The following is a 16,311-nucleotide window of genomic DNA, read 5'->3' as shown; positions in this document are numbered from 1 at the left end:
TCATCTCAGAAACTACTTAGGCCAACCAGGGACCCTTCATTTACCAGGCACAGGTGATAGAGCACTAGCTTTCCTGTCATCTAGGGACCAGGCAAGCAGCCAGACAAGCCATAATGAAAATCCCAGGTTCTTTTTTGTTGGATCAGGACAGTGGTATGTGTGGTTTGGATCTTTTTTAGAAAAAGGCACCCCTTTCTCTGGTACCCTTACAGCAGGAAGCCCCCACCCCCAAATCAGACACTGTTGTTCATAACCTATACAACTAGGTGGCAGGTCTGTGGAGCAGTGTTGCATTCCCATGGGTGGGCCTGCTTCCTGTATCTCCTGCCCCATGGCTCCATCCCACCCAAGAACCCCCCTTCTGCCTGTTTCTCCCTGCTGTGATCCTCAGAAGCAACCCCACCACTAAAGAAAAGCTGAAGCCAGGAGGAGGAGGTTTTTCTTTTCTTATTTTGTTTTTAGGTTTATTGAGTGACCTCTGAGAAAAGGGAAAAGGGCTAACTCTGGGAGCAGGAGGGATGGAGGAGGACCCAGAGGCAGAGGGGCCAGGAAGAGAGCACCCCATTTTGGAGTTCTGGGCCAGAGCACCCTGGAGACCTACATTTGCCAGCACAGCACACTCTTTTGGTCCTGGGCAGAAATCCAGTTACTGCTTCATGCTGCCTGCCCTGATCTCTGGACAGCCTCTGTCTCCATTCTTTGCTGGCAGCAGGGCGTGGGAATCCACTCCACTTCCCTAGTCATCCACAATATTCCAGGGGGGCCCGCCCTCCTGGATGTGTGGCTGTCAGTGTCACACCCTCTAGGAGTGAGCTGGAATTCACTTTCCAGTGAGCACTAAGCGAAAACTGGGGAACTGTGCCAGTCGGAATAGACTAGGAATCCGGAGAAGGTGCTGTCTGTCTTGATGCTGGCATAGATGCCGATGTAATCACCCACACCCACCTGCACCCACACCTGGTCCTCGGGCTCCAGTCTCACCATGGCGCCTCCTGATAGCGAGGCTGGCTTGGGCCACCCCCCAAAAAACTGAAAGAAAGAGGCGATGGACTCGCCATTTTTGACCAGATCGAACTGCAGGCTGGCTCGGTAGACGGTGGCATGGACGGCAAAGTAGTAGACTCCTGGCACCTGGCAGGTGAACTTGCCGGTGGTGGCGTCGTAATGTCCCTGCTCGTTCAACAGCACTCGGTCAAACGGTAGGGGCGCATCAGCCGGCGGAGGCACTCGGCTCTCCGAGCGCTTGGCGCTGAAGGCGGAGCGCGGGGGCACCGAGCACTCCCCAGCAGGCCCGGTCGCCCCCACAGGTCCTGCCTCTCCTCGCGGCCCGGGCTCCCCACGCGGCCCTGGCAGTCCTGCAGGGGAAGGGGAGAGGTTAGGGTGAATGTACAGGCCGGGTCAGCCCACACTGGGGTACAGAAGGGTGACTGCAAACAAGGACCTCTGCTCCCGTCCTCTCTAAGCTTCCCCTGCTGTCACTTTTTCGGCTAGTGCCTCCCTCCGCCGGTTTCTCCTTTCCGTTTTCTTTGGGGCTTGGGGCAGATCTGAAGGGGTGGGCAAAGAGGGTCCCGGGAGTTCTGGCTGCCACCGGCTGAATCACCCTCTCCACCCTCCACCCCACCCGGCCAGCACGGACTGGAAGGGCGGGGAGCAGTGCCCCCTGGCGGGAGCCCAGCATCCTGCAGAACCGGAGGCCACCGGAGAGCCGCAGCAGTGACCCGACCCCTTAGGATGTCCCCATGGACGGCAACGGAGGTGCCTTCTTACCCGGCCTCCCGCCCTCGCCTTTCTCGCCCGGAGCCCCGGGCGCGCCATCTCGGCCATCGCGGCCATCGCGGCCAGGAAGGCCCTGGCTGCCATGGTGGCCCGGCGTGCCTGGAAGGCCCGGGTGTCCCGGACACAGGCTGGGGATCTTGTTGTCATCCAGCGGGGGCGAGCCGGACGCCAAGCCCAAGAGCAGCAGGGCGAGGAGCGACTTCATGGTGCTGGCACCGGGAGCCCGAATGCTGGAGTCCTCTCGTAGTCTGTGGGCCGGGCAGGACTGGAGTCGGGACCCCGAATCCCAGGACTCACTTTGTTCCCCACCCCAGCGCAGCCCAGCCGGTCCCCACCCCGCTGCCATGCCCCTGAGGTTGAGCGGCCAAGCGAACGGATGAAGAAAGGGAAATTTCCAAATCCCGAGGGAAAGGAGAGGCAGGCCCTCCCGTCTTCTCTCCCCAGCGGGCGCCCAAGCTTTCCCACAGTCCCCTCCCCATCCCATCCCCCTCTTCTGCCAGACTCACGCCCTCCCGGCTCCCTCCCGCTGCTCGCTCTCTTGGTGGCCTCCTTTGGGGGGGCCTGCTACTCCGAACCCTTCATCTGGCCCCGTTCGCATCCCTGAGTTTCTCCCCGGCCAGGCGCCCCCTGTCCTCGCTGCCATCCCCCAGATCCTGGTTCTCTCCCCTCCAGCTCCGCTCTGCTGCTCCCAGACTCCGAGAGGAAACCAGTTGTTCAGGGCCAAAAGCTCCGGGGCCGGGGAAATGACTCGTGGTGTCGCCGGCCGCAGGCCAAAGTTTGGGGGAGAAGGGAGGGGGAGAGACTTAGGCCAAACAGTGTAGACAGGCGATCAGGATCAGGGCTCCTCCTGCTCCCGGGAGAGGGAGGGAGAGATGGTGCATGACAGAGACCAAGGACAAGACTTAGAGAGCCTGGACCTGCAGAGACCCAGAGGGAAGTGTTTCAGAGGCAGAGTGCCAGCTGGAGCCCAGGCGGAGCAGGGCCTGCCACATCAGAAGGCACTCAGTATAGTTTTGTTGACTAAGTGACCCGAAGGGCAGGTGAGAGAGAATTTCAAAAAGGCAGATGGGAAGGGGAAGGCAGAAGACAGGAAATCCGGGTCAGAGACTTGGATGGCAAGCAGTCTAAATTGTCCAGTGGCACAGCATGCAGCCAGGGCAGCTGCCTGAAATCAAATACAGGGCCAGGAGGGATCAGGGAAGATGCTGTGTGGGTGTGTGGGTGTGTGGGTGTGATGGTCGTGGTGGTGGTGGGGTCCCACTAGCTCTGGATTGAGTCCTGGGAGGCCCCACAGAGGATGGGCGGGGTCCTATGCCAAAGTCCCCTCTTCCTCTGTTTTCTGCCTGCGCAGCCATGTAGGCAAAGGAGAATGGGTGGAGGGTCGGGGAGTGGGGTCTTCAGGGTCAGGGCTGGGCACAAGCTTCCAGGCCAGCTGCCTCAGGCAGCCTGTTGCAGTTGAAGGGCCAGGGGGTGCCCAGTAGTGCCAAGTCAGACTGGCACTGGCGCTCAGCCTCCCGGCAGACAGAGCGGCAGAGTGGAAGGATGCTGCCTAGTGGGGTACAGCGGGGCACAAGCAGCCCACAAAGGAGTCTCCGGAAATTCTGGTAGCAAGGAAGACTTGTCAGACTCTGTGGGAAGAAGAGATTCAGTCTCAGGTATCTGTTCCCAGGTCCCTCTCCTTCTGTGGGCTCCCTCCTTGCCCGTATCAGCACCTTGTAACCTCTAAGGACATCAATGACCTCCTCCTGGGTGGACATGGCCACCCAGATGTTAGGGAAGGCAGTAGTGTTGTAGCTCAGCCCAAGGCACATCTCCACCTGGACAGGTTCACAGGCCAGCTCTGCAGGAGACAAGTCATGTCATCACTCTGGGTCCTGTCTATGTAGGTCAGATGGGCTTGTCGTGAGGTGTGAGAGTGCTTTACACACCCAGGAGCCCTGCTCCCCCTCAGAGCCTGCTCCAAGAACTTGCCAGCTCTGGGCATCAGGTAGGTACCGCTTTGCTCCCAGGGAATGTGGGGCAGCTGCATGGCAGGGGCCACTTGGGCATCTGGGAGAAACCCCCTGCTCTGTGCAAAAATCTCACCTTCATTTTGAGGTAGGCTGTGGAGAGGGACTGTGTGTGTGACAAGGTGGCTAATTGAAGCCCCATGTCCCTTTGGGGTGGCATTAAGTACCAAGCCCCCACCAGTGGAGTGTCCCCCAGGACAGACTTTGTGAAGTGGCCTGAGTCAGACCCAGCCCATCTACACCCTCCAGTCAGAACGTGTGTTGGGAAGTGCACCCTGCTTAGGGTGCCAGGGGCAGGCTCCTCACCTGGATGTGGGAACAAAGGGGTGTTGCAATTGTCATCACCGTCACGTGAGCAGTCTCTCCATAAGTCACACACCCACTGCAGATCTCTACAGCCTCCATCCTCACAGAATTCTCTGTGTCCACAGGGGTCTGTAGACACAGGGGTGTGGCAGTATCCCAGGACACATCTATACCCACTGTGCTCCAGGAGCCCTGACCAGGTGCAGAGCTAGTCTCAGTTCTCTGGCGTCCCCTCAAGTGCCCACAGCCGCTCGTCCAGGGCACCTACTCTGTGTAGTATTGAAGGCCTGGTAGGTGGCTGAGAAGCCCCGGCTGCTGATGCCATGGTCTGTCCTAAAGAGCACAGCCAGTTGGTGGTGCAAGGAGACCAGGTGGGGCGGTGGCTCTGCTCCACAGAACCTGCTCATAGAGTAGAGAGCAGTCCTGGACATGGGCTCTGAGCAGGACTTTGGGCCAGGCTGGGGCTGAAGGGAGGCAGTGGCTGACCCGCAGAACTTAGGGTCTGGTGAGGAGGACACATATTCAGTAGACGGAATATTAAAGGGCTCAAGCTTGAGCCACTTGAATGGGAAGAGTCAGGGAGGGTTCATGGGAGGGGCCCCTCAGGGTGGGAAGGATGGGGGTGGGGAGAGGTTTGTCAAAGGGCCTCCTGGGAAGGGGATTCTACAGGAGTGAAGGCTTTGAGGTGAGAAAGCACAGGCCATTTTGGGTTGAACTTGAAGAGACCTCGGGCTTGGAGTAACACAAGACAGTGACGCTGGGAAGTCAGTTGGGGCCGTGTACAGGGAGCCTGGTGTGTCAGATTGGAGGACAGGCTGGCCAGGAATCCTCCCCCACTCTGTACCTGCCCAGGAGGCTGGGGGCTCCTGAGCTGTGGGCCTCATACACCTCCACATAGTCAAATTTGCACTCGTCCTGCCCTTCCAGGCTGAAGTTGTGGAACTGCAGTTCTATGCCGTGTCCCATGGGCACTGAGATATGCCAGGTGCAAAGCTGGAGAAGGGCACAGATGGAGAAATTCACAGGGGCCTTCTCTCACCCCCATCTGGGCACTGAGGCTGAGCTCCAGAAGAGGCTCCTTTCCCCTGGGGCAGGCTGGGAAGGGAGTGGCAGCTGCTTGCCAGCCTCACTTTCATCACCAGCAGCTTTTGTGTGTGTGTGTGTGTGGTTACTGGGGTTTGAACTCAAGGTGGGCCTTCACCTTAAGCCACTCTACCAGCCCTTTTGTTGTGATGGGTTTTTTTTCAAGGTAGGGTCTCACGAACTATTTGCCTGAGCTGACTTTGAACCATGATCCTCCTGATCTCTGCCTCCTAAATAGCTAGAATTGTAGGCTTGAGCCACTGGCGCCTGGGTACCAGCAGCTCTTAAGATAGGAAGGGCTTTTTAACTTGCTTGGTTTCAGAGATGGATGAGTTTACCCAGCATGGATATATGTGGGTATGCCATAGGTGCTTAATAATGTTCCCGTCCAGGCTGCTTGATCTGTCACATTTCCAACTACAAGACTGTGTACCGTGCTGTTCCCAGTCACACTAACCCTGGTGGCTCTGATGTCTCCGTGTGTGCTAGATCACTTCCCACCAGGCACTGCACTTACCTGTTGGTGAGGGTACTGCTGTGGATAGTTGGGAGTAGAGAAAGTGCCCTGGAGCCCAGTCAGATTCCCCCCACACCCTGTGGAGAGGCAGAAGGGCTGATGAGGGGCAAGAATCTGCTCTTCCCCCAACAGGGAGAAGTGACTGCAGAGGAAAGATTTTGGGCACGCCCATGGGCAAACAAGTCCCAACTAGAAGAATGACCAGGAGGGGAATGCAACTGGGAACACTGAGGTTTGGGCTGGCTCACAGCTAGGGAGCCCCGCCTGAACCAGGGTCAGCACCTAAGACAGCGCACGCTGGGTCCCATACCTGAGAGCTTGGCACTGCAGTTGCTCTCATCACTGCCGTCAGCACAGTTGGCAAAGCCATCGCACACTGAGTCAGGTAGCAGGCAGAGGAGCTGGTCACAGCGGAACTCATTGTGGGCACAGCCCCCTGGGGACGGCCACCTGGAGTCAGAAACCCCCAGAGTCTCTTCTCCTTTTGGCTGTGCTGGGAGTGGCTGGAGGGGAGGGAAGTACACAGGCAGCTGGGAAGTCACTCACCTTGCCCAGGGGTCACAGCCTGGTACCAGGCCTGGAAACCAGAGCCTTCCACACTGCTGTCAGAGACGAAGGCCACACGGAGGTGGCTGGTGTTGGTGTTGAGTGTGGGGGGAGGCACCCTTCCACATACCCTGAAAGAAGCCAGGTTGGGGGCGATGGATGCTCTGAACTCAGGGATGGCCAGCGTAGAGCTTGCCTGGGCCCTGCGGCCCTGTTTCCTCAACCCCTGGACTGGTGGTGATGTGGTCAAGAAAACTCTTTTAATTTCCCAGGGAGCTCGGATCTTCTTGGCCCCTGCACATTCATCCCTACACATTAAGGCTCCATTATACAGATTAGGAAACTGGGTCAGAGAGGGTAGTGACCTTTCCTAAGGCCTCACAGCAGGGTGGTGGCAGAGTTGGGTTCCAATGGTCAAGCCTTTCAATTCCTTCCTCATCTAGACTTTCTGTTGTAGCTTCCTGCTTCTATCCTTCAGACAGGGTGGGACCCCTGGGGGAAGATGACCCACCTGAGGAGGGGGCCTTCAGGTTCTGGGGAGATTTCCAAGCGATCAAAAAGACAGGAGGCCACCCCCTCCATGCTGAGGGCTTCGATCTTGAGCTGTATTGTGTGGTCTGTGGCCACCTGGATATGCCACACGCAGTGGATGTTGGGTGGGTAAGGGTCTGGGTAGTTGGGAGTGCTGAAGAAGCCGCTTAGGCCAGAAAGGAGGCCTCCGCAGGCTGCAGGATGGAGGTTAGAGTTCAGAGATTAAAAGGAGAGAAGTCCTTTTGTCCTCCAAGGTGCCTCTTTCTGGCTTCTCCTCCCCACTGCCATTTTGGGCCTTTTCCAGAACTGCCCTCAGTACTTACTGGCCTGGTGTGTAGGGCTCAAGCCTGATTCCTGCTGCCCTGTAGTTGCCAGGGATGTAGTGGTGGTGATGGTAGTAGGGGTAGTGGTGGTGGTGGAGTGGCCTTGAGTGGGCAGTGGGCTCTCAGTGGCCCTGGATAGGGCTGCAACCTGAAACTCTGGAGCAGAGATGGCATTGCTGAATCCCTGGGGGCCAACAGAGTGGCTCGCAAATTCTTTCTCCAAGTAGGCCCGGGTACTTACGGGCCAGAATGATAGCCACCAGCAGCCCGAGCAGTAGGAGCAGCAGACTGGCAAGCAGGAGGATACAAAGCCAGGAGAAGTGGCAGTCTGGCTGCAGCCCTCGGGGATGCCGGCCTGTGGGCAGGCAGGATTTTGGGAGCTACTTCTCTTCTGCATCCCTCATGTTGTCCCCAACTCCTGGGCTCTGTCCTACCCCCAGGCCACCCCTGAGACAGTTACCATGCCAGGGAGCTTGGACTCTGCGGCTGGCATCCTGCTGGAAGGCTGGTGGAGGGCAAGATGGCCCTGCTTCAGGTTCGAAAGCAGGATTGCAGAACTCGGTCTGGAAGGCAGAGGCTTGAGGGCTGAGGGCAGGTGTGCCCACTGGGGACATAGGGTCTTGGGAGAGTGGTTCCATGTGGCCCTTACCTTGCTCAGTTCTGTTGCTTCCTCACAGAGGATGACATCTGAGTCCTTCATGGCCCAAGGCTTTGCATGGCCTTCTGGAGTTCCTGTGACAGCCCCTCTCCCTGGGATCCTTGAGGGTCCACTCCCTGGCTCCAAGTTCCCTATCAAAGGGGCAGCCTCTACTCCCAGAGGCAGAGGGCTGCCAGGCTAGACCAGTTCTCTGGCTGCCCTTGGCAGACTGGTTTGGGCTACTCTGTTTCCATGTGGGGGAGGGGACAGAAGTGAGAAGAATTCAGAAAGGCATGAAATGGTCCCTTAATCCAACTCAGCTGAGGATGCTGAGGTCAAGCCCCTACACAGGGTGGCAACTCTTAAAGGCACAGGCGGTGGCTGTGGACACCAGCAGAGGAAGTCAAGTAAGTGCTCAGTGGGGACGCGAGACCACCCCTCCTCACCCAAGGTATTGACTTAGTGCCTGGGGTGCAGGGATGGAGGAGAGTGTGGCCACTTTGCAGGCACAGGCCTTCTGAGAGAGAAGCTGGGGAAAGGGGCTGGCAGCTTCAAGGCCTATGCATCCTAAGGACAGCTGTCCACCAGTCCTCCCCATCTCGGTGATGAGGGCATTAACCACGCCCAGGTCTTTGGAAGACCCGTTTTATCACCCGTGTGGCTAGGACACGTGGAGAGAAGCCACAACAGGGAGGGCAAGCTGAAAGGGTTTCTGCTTATCCCTGCGCCCTCAGCCTGCAGCAGAGAGGGAGACAGTGCCTGAGGTGGTAGCAGTGTGGGCGTGAAAGGGTGGGTATGGAGTCTGGCTGTTGGGGCTGCCTGTTGTCACAGGGTAGGAAACCTCCACAGCAAAGATCACTTCATGCCCTTTTCTCCCTGAGTGAGGTTCTCTGGGAAAATCCCATCCTGGCCCAGCTGTCCTCAGGGATTGCTAATCTGTTCTGTGTTAGTTGTGCTCAGGCTGAGAGTTGGGTAGGGCGAGAGTGTGGAGGCAGTGCAGAGGCAGTGCAGTATCCCTGGCTATCATTTGTAAACATCTATGATGTTTGAGGCCCTAAGCAAGAGGTCTTTCATACAGTTTCTGTCCTTTCATAACTCTATAACTATTTTACAAAAGGTGGTACTAAGTCTCTGAGAGGTTAGGTAACTTCCCCAAGGTCACACAGCTGAGAAAAGACAGAGGCGATAGTAAATCCTAAATGCATATTTTCTATGGCATACCACTTTCACCACACAAGGAGACCGAGGCATGTTGAGCAGGGTGCTAGAGAGGAGCAAAGGAAGGAATCCCTTTTTGTCCCCAGGAGGGACAGAAGAACCAGAGGAGGTGGATTTCTGATCTAAGGCAGCTCTCCTTGTACAGGAGCGATTCCACCCGCCTCCAGCCCCCTCTCCTCCTCTTAAGGGCAGGGACTGCTTTTCCTGGACCTTGATTGTAAAGTCCAGCAGTGTTTGGTCTTTATGGAACACTCAGTTTGGTAGCATCAGGGACAAGTGCCCTTGAAAGAGGGTAAGGTAGTCCCTGGTACAAGGCACTCTCATTCTGGTTGGACCTGACAGATCAGGATCCCTTGCCCCAGAAAAAGCCTGGGTCAGAGCCAGCAGAGTGGCCCCTGAGCTTTGAGGAGGACAGGTGAAAGGCCACGCCCCTGGGGTCTGTTCGCTGTCATTCATGGAGAGGCTGCCAGTGCCAGGTCTGGCTGGGCCAAAGTCACCTTCATCTCAGCATCATCTGAATTTGTCCTTTTTTTTTTTTTTTGGTGGTGCTGGGGTTTAAAGTCAGCTTCTTGTTTGCTATGCAGACACTCTACCACTGAGCCACTGAGCCACTGAGCCACTGAGCCTCTGAGCCACTGAGCCAGCCCTTATCTGGGCATCCTTGAGACAGGGTCTCACTACTGTGTTGCTCAGGCTAGCCTTGGAACGCTTGATTGTTCTTAGCTTCCTAAGTATGCCACCATACCCAGCTCCTGGGACCCCCTTCCTCCCGACAGGGGAATTGAACCCAGGGCCTTGTACCTGCTAGACAAGCGCTCTGCCACTTGAGCTGTGTCCCCAACCCCCTAGGACTTCTTGAGAGAGGGTCAGAGGTCAGAATTATTCTCATATTGGCATGAAGAGATTATTTGTCTCACACTCATTCATGAGGGTCCGTCCAGTGCAGTTTGCTAGATGCTCTGTGGGGTGTGACATGATGACACATTGCATGCAAAAGGTCGAGAGTCAGCTGTCTTCTGTTAAGCTAGGTGTAAGAGGACTGACAAAATATAAAATGATGCTGTCCTTACTATTTTTGTTTTGTAAAATAGTTTAAAAATCATTGTTAGTATATGAAGAGTTTATTATTTTTAAATTTAGTGTTAATTGAAAATAAAAATGTTTACATTTCTTTAACTTGATAAAATGATAGATATAATTCACATTAACAAAAGTTCTTTGAGGTTTTGGATTTGTTTTTGTTTTTTTTTGAGATGGGGTCTTGGTGTGTTGTAAAGGCTGGCCTTGAACTCTTGGGTTTGAGCCATCCTCCCAAGTAGCTGGGATTGTAGGTGCCCACCATGACTCTGTGTGTGTGTGTGTGTGTGTGTGTGTGTGTGTGTGTGTGTGATTGTATGTGTGTGTATGTGCTCGAGCGCCTGTGGTGCTGGGGATTGAACCCACTGTCTTGCACATGCTAGGCCAGCACTCTACCATTGAGCCCCATCCCCAGTCCTTTGATAATTACGTGAACATGTCCTGCTACCTTGCTGGCATTGGCTCAAGTGATAAAGCACCTGCCTAGGAAGAATAAGGCCCTGGATTCAAACCCCAGTTCTGAAAAAGAAAAGAAATGTGGTATAAGTTGAAGAAGCAATGGTCACTTCTGATGGGACATGCAGGGGAACTTCCTGGAAGAGGTGGCTTTAAGACTGAAGTTTGAAGGTTGGAAAGAATTTTAATAGGCTGAACTTGGGGGGTTGGGTATGGAATACCAGGAATTTAAGGCTTAGCACCGAGGCCTAAGGAGCCTGGATTGTGTTAAGCTGGGCATGGCTTGGTCAGAACTGGTCCTTATAATAGTTCCTGTTTTAGGGGAGACATCAGAGGGAGCCAAAGGGGAGGCCGGGAGGCCAGGAAACTTCTCTCCAGCTGTGCTGTTGCTCATAGTGACCCTTGCTGCATAAGTCAGAGGCTTTACTGGAGTCCCAGTGTGAGAATGGGCCTGTAAGGCCTGGGGGCAGGAGGGCCTACATCTGTGACAGTTGAGCCACAGGTTTCTTTCTTCTGCCTTTATTGCTTTTTTGGGCTTCCTTTTCTTCCTTCTCATGGGGTCTCCTCCCACCAGCCCTTCTTTCCCTGGCTGCTGGGGCTTGTCTGCCCCATCACTTTATGGAGACAATTAAAGCCAAGGGAAGTCCCATGCTTAGTTCCTGCTTGAGACTCCTCACAAGCTTGATGGGCTTGTACTTTTCTCCTGAGAGCTATCCTGACAGCATGAATCCCTGTAGCTCTCATTCTCACCCAACCCACCATTTGTTCTCAACTCTAAGTGTCCCTCTTGCCACCATGGAGGGCCAGGCCAGCTTGAGGCCATGACAGACACTGTTCTATCTGGGACTCCAGCTCTCTAGTGCTTCCTCTGGCCGATCTCCAGCCCACCGCTTCCACTTTAGTCAGACTGGCCTCTTCACTGTCTTTGGAACGTGCTGTGTTCTGCCTCTCTCTCCAGGGAATGCCTTTCCTTCTCCTTGTTCCCAAGTCCAGCATTAAGCTCCTCACCTTCCCACCATATCTCAAATGTACTCCCTTTTCCTCTCCTTGCTCACTGCTGCTCTGGACTTCGCCTCCACTCCCTGGTTCCTGGATCTTCTCCAGTCTCCAGGAGCCTGGAAGACAGCAGTGCAACCACAGCCAGATCACCACCATTGCCAAACACAGATCACCCCAAAGATCAGCTCAGGAAAGCTCACGCCTTGGCTGTGGAAGGCCCAGTCAGTGGTTTCTACCTTACTAGTTCTGTCTCATTTGGGCAATGCTATCTTATTCGGTACTCCTAAGCCTTTATCTAGTAGATGGTTTTGCATAGGGGTGGCAGAAGCATTCAGAGAAGCTAGAGGACCTAAACATTCCTAAGAATCATCCACTAGGAGAAGAGCCATGGGGCTGGGGTATAGCTCAGTGGTAGACTGCATGCTTAGCATGCAGGAGGCCCTAGCTTCTATCCCCAGCACAAAATGACAACAAAAAAACAACTCAATGGCAGGGAGGAACAGACATTTGTTCTATATTGTTTTTTTTTTTTTCCATGTGGTATTGGGGTTTGAACCCAGGGCCTACACCTTGGGCCACTCCTCCAGCCCTCTTTTGTGATGGGTTTTTTTGAGTTAGGGTCTCACGAACTATTTGCTCAGGCTAGCTCTGAACTGTGATCCTCCTGATCTCTGCCTCCTGAGTAGCTAGGATTATAGGCATGAGCTACCGGTGCCCGGCTTGTTCCATACTGTCTTTAACTGGATTTAACTACATTGGTATTGTTATGCTCAGGTTAAGATGAGGAAATTGAGGCTCAGAGAAGTAATCTTCTTGGGCTATAATTGCTGGTCCCTATCTGCTCTTGCATTCTGCACAGGTGCTTGTTTGGGCCCCCTGTCCATCAGAGGTGTCCAGTTCAGATAGACCTAGGGCTCAGGGACATTGTGCTGTGTTTGTTGCTGAGTATGTGAATGTTACATTGCTGTTTGGCTCAGTTCCTAAATAGGTGTGGAATGAAAAAAATCTGCAGGAAGTCCCATAATATGCTGTTGATAATTCAAATGGCCGAATATTCAGGTGGAAAGAGAACTGAGTGGGCTCCATTCTGCCTCTTCACTGCCACTGCCAGGTGATGTAGCCTTGAGCAGGCCTCTAGTGCTTGGCACCCTCACTGCACCACCTACGATCCCAGCTCTAAAGCTTCATAGACAGAAACAGGAATTTTTCTGAGCACTGGTCACTTAAAAGTTCTGTTAACTGGAACTAGGGAACCATAGTTATGTAAGTTCTAACTTGAACACGTATTTGGAGGAAAAGGGACATAGAACGAGAACACCAGAGCCAAGACCTTCAAAACTCACTAGTCCAGTTGGCTCACGCCTGTAATCCTAGCTACTCAGAGATCAGGAGGATTGTGGATCCAAGCAAGTCAGGGCAAATACTTTGCAGACCCTATCTTGAAAAACCCTTCAAAAAAAAAAAAAAAAAAAAAGGGATGGTGGAGTGGCTCAAGGTGAAGGCCCTGAGTTCAAGCGCCAGTACAGCAAAACACACACACACAAAACCCCTCACTAACCCAGTCTTAACTCACAGATAAAGCACTAAGGCCCAGAAAGGGGAAGGCTGTGGCTCAAGGCTACATAAGAAAAACTGCAGGGGGAGCACCTGTCCCTGGCTGAGGCTTGCAGGAATGCCAGCAAAGAAGGTGGGAAGAAATCCAAGTTGCTAGGAGGCAGACCTTGATGACAAAGAAACGTGGGGACAGATCTGTTTGTGGTCTGAGGAACACTAGGGCCTGCTGCCTTGGGATGAGAAAGCACTGAAGGGAGAGCTGGGAGCAAGGGTAGAGGGCCTGAGAGTCTCTACCTCATTCCCATCTATTCCTCATGAAAGACAATAAAAACGTACAGGGTGGTTTCTACCTTTGGGAAGACCTACTCAAAGAAGAGGCATTAAAAACTTAACATTTATTTGGGCTTACCATCCACTTGACTATAAGCCTATTTCCATTTTGAAGAGATCTTGTTCAACTCTGGCATGGGGGGAAGTCATCAGCTTTTCAAATCTTATCCAGGGTCAGGTTCCTCCCAGGGTGGGCAGGGAAGTCTGAGTCCCTCACAGGAAGAAGTCACAGGATTTGTGTTACTGCTTTAATCCTTTTATACTCTTGGGAAATTCCCAGAAAAATGCCCCCACTACTGTCCTTTTCCATGGGTGCCAAGAGAGTAGAGGTAGGCCTCAAATGTCAGCTGGTACTTCTGGCTCAGCAAGGACAGGACAGACAGACCTGGATTTTTCAAGTGAAGGCAGCTAAGAAGAATCCCAATGCAATACTTGAAGCTTAGTTGGAGACTTCAGATTCCCTAGTTCTAAGACCAGAAGGAGAAATGGAAAAGCTGAACAGTTGTAAGAATCAAGAAAAATAAGAGTAAAAAATCGAGACAATGTCTCTGAGTGCCCCAATGAGCTTATCTCCTCAAATGGCTAAATCTGAAGTCCTGAAGAAAGTTCTTTGGGGGGGGGGAGGTGTCTTTAGTGTTTGACCACTTGCCTAGAATGTATAGGTTCAGGGTTTGATCTCTAGCAACACAACCTCCTCCCCAACAAAAACCAAACCAACCCCACAAAAACTTCGTAGATGTGTCTAAGTCTTAGTGGGTAAGCTAAGACCTTTATCAGGACCAGGCCTGATCATGCTTATCTGGACCAAGCCACTCTATTTGAAGAGCAAGCGGCACCTTCAGCACCTGCTGAGGGCAACTTTAGCTCATCATAGGTCTGCACAGGGACCCAGGTGTCACAGAAAAGAACAAAGAATACCCAGACGAGCAGTTCAGTTAAAGAAATGCATATCCCACACACAAAAACCACCCTCCAAAAAGCAAAACAAAGAGAAATGTGTGATCAGATAGGCCAGTTTTCTCAGGTGCAAGAAGTGTCATGTGGGAGAACGTCCTCATTCTCGGAAGACTTATGCTGAGGTCTTTACAAGTATATGACACCTCATCCCTAAATGGTTTGGCCAAAATAAAGCACATATAAATGAATGTGGAAGTCAACAATGTGTGAATCAGTAAGAATACAGTGTCCAACATGTATACTATTTTTATAGAATTGAAAACTTCAAAATAATGGGTAACTTTTTCCAAAACTCAGCATTTACAGACTGGGTGGAGTAATAGCTGGCCCTCACTATGCTCAGAGCCCTTCCTGGGTTGAAACCCAAATCAAGATTCTGTCAGTTGCCAGCTTCTTTCTCAAAGCTACTATTTATTCTGTACAAGGTTCTACTGTACATTAGACAATCTTGACTCTTGCTTACACAGTAAACAAGTGTACACCAGCCCTTGGGCTCAGGTTCACAGGTCTTCCCTGGAGGAGGTGTCAGGCTAGGTAAACTCAGGTATCTTTCTGTGATGCCTCATCCCTTGAACACATGCACATTCCAGGCTCTGAGGGCACAGGCCAGACTCGGCTGTGGGGGTGTGCAGAGTGCAGTGTTCCGTACCTTAGCGTACCTTAGAGAGCTTTGAGCTCTGGGATAGCACAGAGTTTTGTCTAATGCCTTAGGGCAAAATCAAGCCCATGGGGGGGGGGAGTCATACGGAGGCAAAATGTCCCCAGACACTCAGGCTTCAGCTCCCAGGCAAGGACTAAAGACCAACACTGAGGAGCTGAGGGGTGGCATGGACATCCCTGAGAAACTCGGTCCAGAGGGCCTGTGTCTAGGAGGCTCTGAGAAGGGACAGGTGGCAGGAAGTCTGGGGGAAAGCAATGTCAAGAGAATAAATTAAAGGTGAAAAGCTTTAGGGATGAGGGGCTTGTGCTATCCTTCAAACAGCTGGGAAGTAACCAGGGGTGGGTGAAGAGTTAGGTGGGAAGAACTTGATAAGACTGTCTTAAATCTCCTTATATCTACTTCCCTCTTTACCTCGTTGTGATGCATAACATGCCAGAGGATAAGGGCAGGACCCCACTTCCCCAGTGGTTTGAGCATGGCACTGGGGAAAGGGAAGAGGTTGAGGGATATCTCAGGGAGGGGCAGTTACCCCCTGGTCCCCAAATGCTATAAGGCACAATTCTTGGAGGCAACAAGATTCCATCCAAAACATTAAAAAAACAAAAATAACCAAAAGAACAACAAAAAATCCCCAACCACCTCCAAACAAAAACTTGTTTAGATCCTAAGTCTTCTGTGGCTGTACTTGGGCCTGGCCGACACCCAACTAGCCACCATAGGGGGCTAGCATTAGGAAAGTCCTACTTGATTTAAAAAAAAAAAAAAAAGACCAGTCCCAGCTGTGAAGAGGTGTGGAGGAGAGCCATCTCCAGTCTGAACACTTTCGTTCAGCAATTTAAAAAAGTTGGGCTTCTAAAAACCCAAACCAGTTTTTTCCAAAGATGTCCCCTCGTAGATGCCCCTGGACTTAGCAGCGTAAAGAGGGCTCTTGGCTCATTAGTGTTTCCTGCTCTGGACAGGTAAGCAGGTCCACGTGGAGACTGGGTGCCCGTTTCCTCCACCTTGGTGTTCCTGGTAGTGATGCTCCCAGAAGGCTCCAGAGGGCGCTGTCTTCCCAGAAGGCGCGGGGGCTGGAGAGGGCAGCAGGTGGACTGAGGATCTTCTCCCCACAGACGGCTGTTGTTTATTACACACAGGAAAAAAACCCACAAGCTTAAAAATGCAAACAAGAGAAGCCGAGGGAGCACTGTGCTGACTCCGGTCTCTGTGTCCAGTCCATCTTCCCCACCAGGCCGTGGGTCAGGGGCACCTGGCTCCTTTCCTCCAGATCCTGACCAGGTTGCATCAACTCCTGCTCGACAGCTTTATTTTAGTTTATTTTCTCTTATTTG

The 16,311-nt window shown here is 53.0% G+C and overlaps 2 protein-coding genes across 3 annotated transcripts; both read right to left on the bottom strand.

Annotated features, from left to right (window-relative positions):
- Nucleotides 1-424: 424 nt before the first annotated feature.
- C1qtnf5 (C1q and TNF related 5) lies at nt 425-2,553 on the bottom strand. Of its 2 annotated transcripts, XM_020183945.2 has the most exons (3): nt 2,283-2,553; nt 1,768-2,024; nt 425-1,355 (listed from the first exon to the last, which is right to left on the bottom strand). In XM_020183945.2, exons 1-3 carry the CDS (start codon nt 2,417-2,419, stop codon nt 838-840), a joined length of 912 nt encoding a protein of 303 aa, XP_020039534.1. In that variant the 5' UTR covers nt 2,420-2,553; the 3' UTR covers nt 425-837. The 2 variants fall into 2 exon arrangements, with proteins under 2 accessions (XP_020039534.1, XP_073922642.1); XM_074066541.1 differs by lacking the exon at nt 2,283-2,553 and having other exon boundaries at nt 1,768-2,261.
- A 190-nt stretch (nt 2,554-2,743) lies between these two features.
- Mfrp (membrane frizzled-related protein) lies at nt 2,744-16,308 on the bottom strand. Its single transcript, XM_074066543.1, has 13 exons — nt 7,741-16,308; nt 7,537-7,654; nt 7,333-7,431; nt 7,092-7,247; nt 6,749-6,962; nt 6,238-6,368; nt 6,002-6,127; nt 5,692-5,768; nt 4,936-5,084; nt 4,333-4,490; nt 4,092-4,220; nt 3,489-3,616; nt 2,744-3,404 (listed from the first exon to the last, which is right to left on the bottom strand). Exons 1-13 carry the CDS (start codon nt 7,789-7,791, stop codon nt 3,180-3,182), a joined length of 1,761 nt encoding a protein of 586 aa, XP_073922644.1. The 5' UTR covers nt 7,792-16,308; the 3' UTR covers nt 2,744-3,179.
- Nucleotides 16,309-16,311: the final 3 nt, after the last annotated feature.

This window comes from Castor canadensis, chromosome 2, assembly GCF_047511655.1.
Source record: "Castor canadensis chromosome 2, mCasCan1.hap1v2, whole genome shotgun sequence".
In the NCBI taxonomy this organism is placed as follows: Eukaryota; Metazoa; Chordata; class Mammalia; order Rodentia; family Castoridae; genus Castor; species Castor canadensis.
This window is presented reverse-complemented; position numbering and strand designations above follow the sequence as displayed.

What these genes read in the sequence shown, in the direction of transcription:
- C1qtnf5 (XM_074066541.1), bottom strand. Translation starts at nt 2,260, where the DNA reads ATGGGATGGGGAGGGGACTGTGGGAAAGCTTGGGCGCCCGCTGGGGAG. An exon ending in AGGCGAGGGCGGGAGGCCGG is followed by an intron (nt 1,356 to 1,767) that starts GTAAGAAGGCAC and finishes CTTCCCCTGCAG; the next exon opens with GACTGCCAGGGCCGCGTGGG.
- Mfrp (XM_074066543.1), bottom strand. Translation starts at nt 7,791, where the DNA reads ATGAAGGACTCAGATGTCATCCTCTGTGAGGAAGCAACAGAACTGAGC. An exon ending in GAGCCCTACACACCAGGCCA is followed by an intron (nt 6,963 to 7,091) that starts GTAAGTACTGAG and finishes TCCATCCTGCAG; the next exon opens with CCTGCGGAGGCCTCCTTTCT. An exon ending in GCCCCCAGCCTCCTGGGCAG is followed by an intron (nt 4,491 to 4,935) that starts GTACAGAGTGGG and finishes CTCTATGAGCAG; the next exon opens with GTTCTGTGGAGCAGAGCCAC.